Genomic DNA, 9,034 nt, shown 5'->3' on the forward strand with positions numbered 1-9,034 from the left:
AAATGCGACTTTGTCATAGACCTGTACACCTTATGCAGTCACACACACACACACACACACACACGGGACCTTGGACTGAGGACGGTTTCGGACTACGTTTCATTTCCTTACAAAGCGACACTAAGTAATATTTGGATAATCGTGTCTGACCACGACTGTCTTTTCGCTACTTGTTTGATAACATCAGACAAACAACCCTGGAAGGCGACAGTCTGTTCCGAAACATCAGGGACTCAATTCTAATGCCACCTTTGTGAGCGATTCAGGCTTCTGAACATCACCGGATGAATGCTGCATGTCATTTACGTGTGTGACATTTACAAACCTACTTGTCGCGAATGGTCAGTGATAACAGTCGATGTGTTCCGGTTATCTATGACGACTAGTGGTTGACCAGGGTCACGCAATGGCCTCGGATACGTCATCCATACGAAATCACGCGCGAATGGCAAGGTAGCAAACAAAACTAGTTCCAGGTGGTTGGTGTTTTGGCTGAAGAATACCCTACAAAGCAACAATCCTGGCACTCTATAAGGGAAAATGCCGGTAGCTCAGGTAGCGTAGATCGTGGTCGTTGGCTTGTTCGCTGAGCTGGGCAATTCGCAATCAAATCGCCCAGCTCAGCGAACAAGCCAACGACCACGATCTACGCTACCTGAGCTACCGGCATTTTCCCTTATAGAGTGCCAGGATTGTTGCTTTGTAGGGTATTCTTCAGCCAAAACACCAACCACCTGGAACTAGTTTTGTTTGCTACCTTGCCATTCGCGCGTGATTTCGTATGGATGACGTATCCGAGGCCATTGCGTGACCCTGGTCAACCACTAGTCGTCATAGATAACCGGAACACATCGACTGTTATCACTGACCATTCGCGACAAGTAGGTTTGTAAATGTCACACACGTAAATGACATGCAGCATTCATCCGGTGATGTTCAGAAGCCTGAATCGCTCACAAAGGTGGCATTAGAATTGAGTCCCTGATGTTTCGGAACAGACTGTCGCCTTCCAGGGTTGTTTGTCTGATGTTATCAAACAAGTAGCGAAAAGACAGTCGTGGTCAGACACGATTATCCAAATATTACTTAGTGTCGCTTTGTAAGGAAATGAAACGTAGTCCGAAACCGTCCTCAGTCCAAGGTCCCGTGTGTGTGTGTGTGTGTGACTGCATAAGGTGTACAGGTCTATGACAAAGTCGCATTTTTCCCTTCTGTGTTGGTAGACATACGTGCAAGTGTTTGACTATGAGTGGCATGACTACGAACGCGTTGCTGATCTGTTCGAAGCATCTCGCTGTTTGAATCCGGTGGATCGGCCCAGCCTCGTTCGACTTCTTGCTCTGGCCAGACATAACTGTCCACTGATAGATGGCGAACTGCAATTCCCTGGGTAGGTGATTCTTGCATCCTGCTTACTGCATCTAATTTTGGGACTGTATACGCGCATACCGGTCTTGTTGACAACGTTTCCTTTGTTAGTCAGCTTTGGCTTGGGATCTGTATATATCGTTTATACTGCCAAGTGTATAGTGCACAAACTTGTGTACCTGTTTGTTTACTGTTGACGCAGTGGTTATCTAATCAATCACTGGTAGATAAAAACATCAAACCATTCACTCGCGACATCCTTTCAGAGCTCGAAGACCTACTTTAACAATTAACCCCGGTCAAGGTAGGAGTAGTCCATGTCGCTGTGTGGACTGAGACTCTCGTTTTGGGACGGTCACACCTTTTTCTCGGTACCGTTTAGAACATTTCGAGCCCTTATCACTTACTCTGCTCTAGGTTGCCGCATCCACTGATACGATTAGTCTGCCCTCAACCGAAACCGATAGGGCATGTATACGGAGTGGTATGTCAACGTGACTAGACACACCGAATTCTAGCCCATTATAAAATACCTCCTTTTTAAAAGCCACCACCCCAAGGGCTTATCTAATCAAGAATCATCGACTCCTCGACGACAAAAATTGAATTATCCTTCCAAAATGTGTTCTGTACACCAGCAATGTATCTGCTCAACTAGAAATCCTTTCAGCTCTTGACCCTCGCACTGCGATCGGTCTGTCTGGTATTCAGTAGTAGGTGCAGTGGATGGCAAATTCGTACTGATGTTTGACCACTTTACAAACTCTGTTCATCGTTGCCACGCATATATCAGCCCTTAACACATTTGACCACCTCATTCCATTGCGTGGCTCCCCAATCTCCAGTAACCTACCTAGTCAGAAGCTAAAAATCCCCTGAAATCAGTTCGTCCATTGCGTGTAAATAAAGCTTGTAATAATTCACTTCTTCTGCTAGTCCTGACTTTTCAGAAACTGGTAGTTTTTGTCATCAAGAAGCAGCACTTTTCACAGCTTAATGCTCTTAAGTGTCACATACGTTTTCGTATAACGTTTTACATACTGGATTTCTGTTTTTTATTCGGTCGTGATCTGGCAGAAACTTGGCCATTCAGTAGGAAAACGTACTTCAGGACTTACTTATGATAAATTTGAAAGTCCACCTGTTGTTTTCAGCCAGAAACCAACCACTTAATTCGTTTTATAATCCGGTGCTTGACCCACCGGTTTTACCGCCTATTATCAATATTTTAATATTTTCCACGTTTAATTGACCCCTCACCAAGACCGTTGAATGTTCGATCCAGTCATTTTGATGCCTTTGAGCTGCACGAGAAGCTCACAGCCTTGCGGTTGCATCAACAAGCCCGTGACCGATTACTTCGGGAATGTGGAGCGCAGGAGAGCCCCGTACTGCCCGATAGCACACAAATCCAATCTTTGTGCGCCTCCGATCCGGATGCAAAACAACCTAGTCCCTTACCGCCAGAGCGAGTGAGTTGCTTTGATAAGTCTTGTTTTATTATGTTTTCAGCACGATTCTGGACACCACAATGGTATCATGTGACTTGTGCCGTTGCTAGTACCTGTCCATTATACTTAGTCATCAGCTGCTAAATAATGCAGCGTGTCGTGGTCATCCCGATGGTTCCCACTGTGGAATCGGTAGACCCTAAAAGCTCCGAATTCGGCCTAGTGCATAAAACAACTCCTTGCGCGCGGTTTGAGTGTTTTTGATCCCTCCCGGGATTTCGATGTTCCAACTTTATTCCAGTTCATCGAGCGTCTTAGGAAATCATGAGGTTTTTGGGTATGACTGCAGTGTTTCTTCCGTAGGTACGATCGTCCTGTGCGTCAGAAGAAAATGTCCTACTTCTACGATTCTCTGATAGAGATAGGTACAACTTCTTTCTCAATACTCGCTTGTAGTCGGACCAGTTTCGTAAATTTTCGTGTGTGATTCATTATGGGGACCTTCACTTGTGTATTCCATGCACTTGGCTGTCTTGTCGATGACACCCGCTGTGTTTCATTCGTCATCATCAGCTGTAAGAACCGCGTACTTGTAGTACGGGGGTTGTATTTGCCACAGTTTTGTCCATTGATGATCTGGGGAGGTAGGGGATGTAGCTGCGCGTTTCAGACGGAAGCTAATAAATTGGTACGTAAATACAGGTCTGTCGGAGGACACTTAAATGAGGAGATTGGGAAGGAATCTACGCACTGAAGGCAATAACTTGGATACACGAGCTCCATTGGGGACGCGACAATGCCTCTAACCATTGATGTGACCTCTCTGAAGGTCCCCATCGAGGAAGACAGCAATGACCAGTGCAACTGAGTTTCCTGCTGCCAAGTCATTGTTTGACCGCCTTTGGCTCTACTCCACCTTTCATGTGGTTGTGCGAAAAGAACCCCTCGAGGATGTCGGTTGACTGGCATACGTAGTACGTCGCAAAGCCACCACAACTTATGCAGTGTGATTAGTTCATCTATCGAGGGTGAGTTATTTCTCCCGAATACCATTCGACGTACCTCAGAATTACTGATCCGGTGTTCCCACCAGATTCGGGCAATGCTCCGAAGACATCTATGGTCACTGAAAGTCTTTTGACGTCCTCGGCGCGCAGCGGCAAGGTTTCTGATCCATATAGTAATATGGAGCGCACCGCAGCATTGTAAACCCGACCCTTGACAGAGAAACTGATGTCACACCTACGCCACAGGTGATGTAGGTTCGCAAAAGCCGCTCTGGCCTTCCCAATACGGATGGAAATATCATCTTTCGCGAGACCACCGGGACTGATACAGCTTCCCAGGTGAACAAATTTATGTACTACCTCAATCGGTTCATCCGCAAGCATGAGGTAGAGTTCCTAACCTAATCAGTCTTGTAGTAGCACGTTACACTTGGCATGTGTGAAGCGCGTGCCATCCGTAAGGCAGAAGCATTTGGATTATTTAATATTGTTTGCATTACCATGGCATCAAATGTAAGGAGAGTTATCTCCTCTGTGTACCCAATATCTGTAAGCGGACCCCCCTGGGAGCACATCGACTCCACAGGCATGAGACGCTAGTATTGAGCCTCCAATAATCGTATCAGTGTCGAAGTGGAAGAGGAAAGGTGAAAGAGGACAGCCCCGTCTGACATCATCTCATGTGGTAAAGTCAGAAAAGAGCTTCTCATAGACCTTCACACGGTCGCGGGTGTTGGCGAACAGCGCCTTAAGGACTGTCATGAATTTATGGGGGCGCTGCTGCTCCGCAGACACTGCCATGGTGCCTGATGGTCCACTGATTCAAAGACAGCTTTCAAGTCAAGAAGGACGGTCAGTGTTGGTCGCTGGAAGTAGTGTTGCCGTTCCAGAATCTGTCGCAAGTTGAAGATATGATCGAGGAATCCTTATGCAGGACGGAACCCAGCTTAGTTTTCGCGGATCTGCTTCTCTATGTTCAGTCAACCGTCGAAGGATAAGGCGAGAGAGGATCTTCGATGCCACAAATACCAGGCTGATGCTGCAGTGCTTTACACAGCGTTCGCGTACCCTTTTTGAACATAGAAATAACTGTCGACATGCCCCATTCTGTGTTTCATTTGGAGAGAGGAGATAAATTGTCGTATGCACTCATCATATGAAAAGGCTGGCCGGATGTTGTACTATAATATGTTCAGTAACTTCTACTTGACTTAGTATCGTCCTCTCCGACTATTTCACCACTCTTCTTTTTATTTTCCTCGAAAATGTTTTCTCCCATACTCTGCTGTGTTTATCGCTTGTCACTTATTCTGCATTTGGTGGTATATTCGTAGCATCTTACCGGCTATTTTCCATCAGCCTATGCAATGCGGTTGAGCCTCGGGGATAAATATTCTTTGTGTTTTAGCCCTTTGGATCATTGTATTGCTTACACAGGCCTGACCACCATGTTGGAATTCTATCCGACGTGAATTAATGGTATCTCACTCCGGCATAAAATGGACTGTCTCGTTTTCATTCTGATGTACAGATGCAGGACGTGTGCACTTTTGTTTGTAACACGTTTCATCCCAGCTGCATGTGCGTTTTTTGCGTTGCAGTGTGGCCGTTTTCCGCTGCTACGACGTTGCACTTTATGAAAGATGGGTGTGTTTAGTGCTGAAAAAAAAGAACCACTGATCGTTGATCGGGCTGAGTGTTAAACCACTTCCGCTTGGCGGGTGGGACTTTCAGTCTCTTCACCGACTTAGCTGTCTATTCTCATTTGCGGTACAAATAACTCATTTAGCCTCATTCGGACAACAACTGTTCTGTCCGGGAATGGCTTGTCAGTCGACTAGTGATGTGTGCGAGTGGCTCATTTCCTGGGTTTGGGCGCATTTTAGTTAATATTCTCCCTGGGTGTCCCTGGGTGTTTTGGACAAAGATCACACGTGACTATCTTAGCGCAGTGGCAGGGATTGTTGAACGAGCAAACAGGTCCGAGAAATCCGAAGCGTGTGTGACAACCTGAAACCCGAAATAAGGGTGTTGTGTACGCCATTCGACCTCTTGTCTTTGCAAAAACTTACTGACCACTTGTGTGCAACGACATCAAGTATGTTTCACAGATGTTCCTTATATAAACAATAGTTATGCTCTCGTATCGAAGCTATTACGAGCGAACATGCCTAACTTAAACTCAGGATAGCCAAAGTCGGCGCGGTTGCCACCGTACTGGAGAAGCAATATGTGCAGCAAGTGGTCGTCGTAAAATCCGCGGGATGATGAAGCCGTTCCCGTCTCCTCCCTCTGTATCACAGCACAAGGAAGTATGATTTATTTAAGTGAAGGTAACCCAGTATTTTTTCTATCGGTGTTTATTTTTTTGCTTATCTTGGTGGAATCTCTTCCCCCTAAATTGTGGGAAGTATATTCGTATCATAAACTTTCCGCTTTCACGGCTGTTGATGACGGTTTTAATGACAAATGTACGCCTGCAGAGGGGAGAATCACTCGAGTGCCTCTATTATCGTAGTTTGGTAAAGTGTGGCCTGTTGATAGTAGCTTTACTAAGCAGAAGCCCATCATGTAGCAGTCGGTGGTAGCTACTCTCTGACGGCGGACGATTACCATGGTCCTTTCGAAGAGTGAACACTAAGGAAGCGAGTCGAAAACCCCGATCCGATCTTCCGTTACACGGTAATCACACAGTCGCAGCTCGAGCATATACGTGACTTGCAGCGAGTACTGATCATATGGTCCTCCGTTCAATCTTTCGACTTGTCACCTATTGCACGTTTACTTGTGTCAAATAGGTAGACAAGTGGTTGTCTTGCTTAGCTCGTCGAGACAGACTACCAGAGCACGTTTAAAATGCAAGGTACGATTCATGCGCATTAACGGTGTGCGGTACTATCCACCATTGTATTCGTCTTACATTTCGAGTCTAGCACAAGTTGACCATACTTTGTGACAAATGTTTCATTCACATTTTTGCGCAACACGCGATACAATCCGTGCATCAAAGAAACAACTTCAAGGAGGCGATTTAGGGAGGGTAACAAGGACGCTCACTCACGACTACTCTCATTTGGACTGTCTCTATAGAAAATCCGTAAAACAGTGATCTTCATTTACTTTCCCAATACCAATATGTTAAAGTTAATTCAACACCGTAACGCGTAAAGTTTACGAAAGATCGCGTCCAAGCTCGTTGTGTTCCCAATGTGTTCCAATTCAGGTCGATTGCTGACCGGGATTCCACCTAATGGGTTTAGCCATGCAAGTTTATCTCATTGCAAATACGTAAGGTGCAGAGTAAGGGAAGATGGATGGTCAGGGTCTCCCCCTAGAAGCGATAAAAACACGACAAATCCAGTCAAACGCTAATCTAGCATATGGAGTTCGGGGCACTGATGGGTGGTAAAGAGTCCCAAAAACGGGCTATTCTTTGGAAGGATAAATTTGAGAGCTCAGTCATCCGGCAGAAAATTGACCGGAGTGGCCGGACCAGCACCGTTGAAAGATGCATGGAGATGTAAGTCACGGAGATCGTCTCCTGCGCTGATAACGCAAAAAAGGCCGCGTCTCGATGGTGAGAAAGTTGGTCAATTATCATTTCGGGGACCGAATTTCAGAACACTAAGAAGAAGGCTACCGTGGTGGATGCTTATGATTCGATCAATCAATTCCGGATTCACTCTGTGCGTGAAACGTTTGATAAGGATGTCTGCTGGCAAGCCGCTGATGGTTCGAGGAATTTTAACAGTGAAAATATTTGAGAGGAACCGACAATCTTCAAGGTCAGGACAAAGATCAAGTTAGGGAATAGGAAGGCTTTGCGGGTTTTCTATTATGCAGAGGAACTGTCTTTATTTATGGACAGACGAAAAAGTTTTGAAAGAGTTATGAGCGAGTTCCGGGACATAATAGTGAAGATACCATCTCCGGAGATTTTGAGTTCCAGCAGGCGGCGTCGGACATTCGCTCATAGTGATAATTTTAGAGGCGGATTGTTGAACTTGATCAGGTCTTAGCACGACGCTCACGTTCATGACAGATGCACGCTAAAGGTCACAGTGAACAACATTTATGATCCGAAGATGAAAAAACAGTAACTTAGGAACAGTTTAGTTCATTTGAGAACCAAGTGTATGTCGTTTTGAATGGCCAAAGTATTTAGACGAATGGTCTTTATGTTTCCCATACCCAATTGTTTGGCATACTCGATCGTGTCCAGAGGGATGTGTGAATTTTTTTCCAACACTGAAAAACCTCTTCGTACTGGGAAGTTAGTGGTCTGCTGTGAGTTTCATCCCGCACCAACATAAGTAACCATAAGCCGAAATGTATGGGTACCTGGTGCTAAAATGTAAAAAAATACTGACGAATTAACGAAGAGTGAAGTGAATTGCAACTCGTTTCCGGTAAGATGATGAATTCGGAGTCGAAAATTGGACGCATCAACAGATGCCCCATTCCTAGATTTGTCACTCTGTCTCTCGGTGACAAACTGCTTGGGGGTGACGAATCGAACAGAAGTAAACGGAACCTGTCAGCTGTCCAGATCTAGTCAGGAGCTCGAACATGCAGCAATTTACTAACCCATTTTCAAAATGTGACGGTTGCTAGGTTATTGGACCATCGGTTTCAGGAGCATAACGTACAGCCAAAGCAGAAGAATATATCTTGCGTTGAAGGGTATTGTGACCAGCCACCAGGTAAAGGGGATAAAAGTTCGTCTATCTTTTGAGTAGTTGTGTGGATTTTACGTGGACGTCCGGACGACGTGAGTGACTCGTTCAACGTCAATACCTAGAAGCAGATCGAGGGATTTCGCTCACTGCTTATTGGATCTAACTTGGCCTCGTGATAATCCCCCCATTCATCTGCTCACTCCGTCCAGTTACTTTTGATCTCCGCTTGTTTTACTCATCTGTATCCGTCATTCCCCTTGACGCAAAAGCCCTCCCGTTAGTATGTGTGTGTGTGGGGGGGGGAAGCGGGATGTGCGCAGATGTCTTAACCATGCGTGCTGGTCTCCCGTTGCTGAGCCTGCTACGTATTGTTCTGTAGTTTTTCACCGCTGATTTCTGTTGGCAATATGTCCTTCATTTATCAAGAAGCTTTTTCTTCTCTCAGAATCGATAAACCTCCGTCGTGATTTGCCGAATTATAACTGAAGCGGACATTTATACCGACCAAGCGGTATTGATTCCCCCCCCC

The 9,034-nt window shown here is 45.6% G+C and overlaps 2 protein-coding genes across 2 annotated transcripts in view; one reads left to right on the forward strand and one right to left on the reverse strand.

Moving 5' to 3' along the window:
* T265_13364 (hypothetical protein) overlaps window positions 1-3,448 on the reverse strand; it is a gene marked incomplete at both ends in the record, with an annotated part of 6,156 nt that extends 2,708 nt beyond the window's left edge. The window contains one exon of the mRNA XM_009168556.1: window positions 3,403-3,448. Within this exon, the coding sequence (XP_009166820.1) occupies window positions 3,403-3,448 (46 nt within the window). The remainder of the gene's footprint in view (window positions 1-3,402) is intronic.
* T265_03948 (hypothetical protein) overlaps window positions 1-9,034 on the forward strand; it is a gene marked incomplete at both ends in the record, with an annotated part of 50,037 nt that overhangs the window by 32,051 nt on the left and 8,952 nt on the right. The window contains 2 exons of the mRNA XM_009168548.1: window positions 1,224-1,390; window positions 2,633-2,840. Of these exons, the coding sequence (XP_009166812.1) occupies window positions 1,224-1,390; window positions 2,633-2,840 (375 nt within the window). The remainder of the gene's footprint in view (window positions 1-1,223; window positions 1,391-2,632; window positions 2,841-9,034) is intronic.

This window comes from Opisthorchis viverrini (genome assembly GCF_000715545.1).
Source record: "Opisthorchis viverrini unplaced genomic scaffold opera_v5_58, whole genome shotgun sequence".
Taxonomy (NCBI): domain Eukaryota; kingdom Metazoa; phylum Platyhelminthes; class Trematoda; order Opisthorchiida; family Opisthorchiidae; genus Opisthorchis; species Opisthorchis viverrini.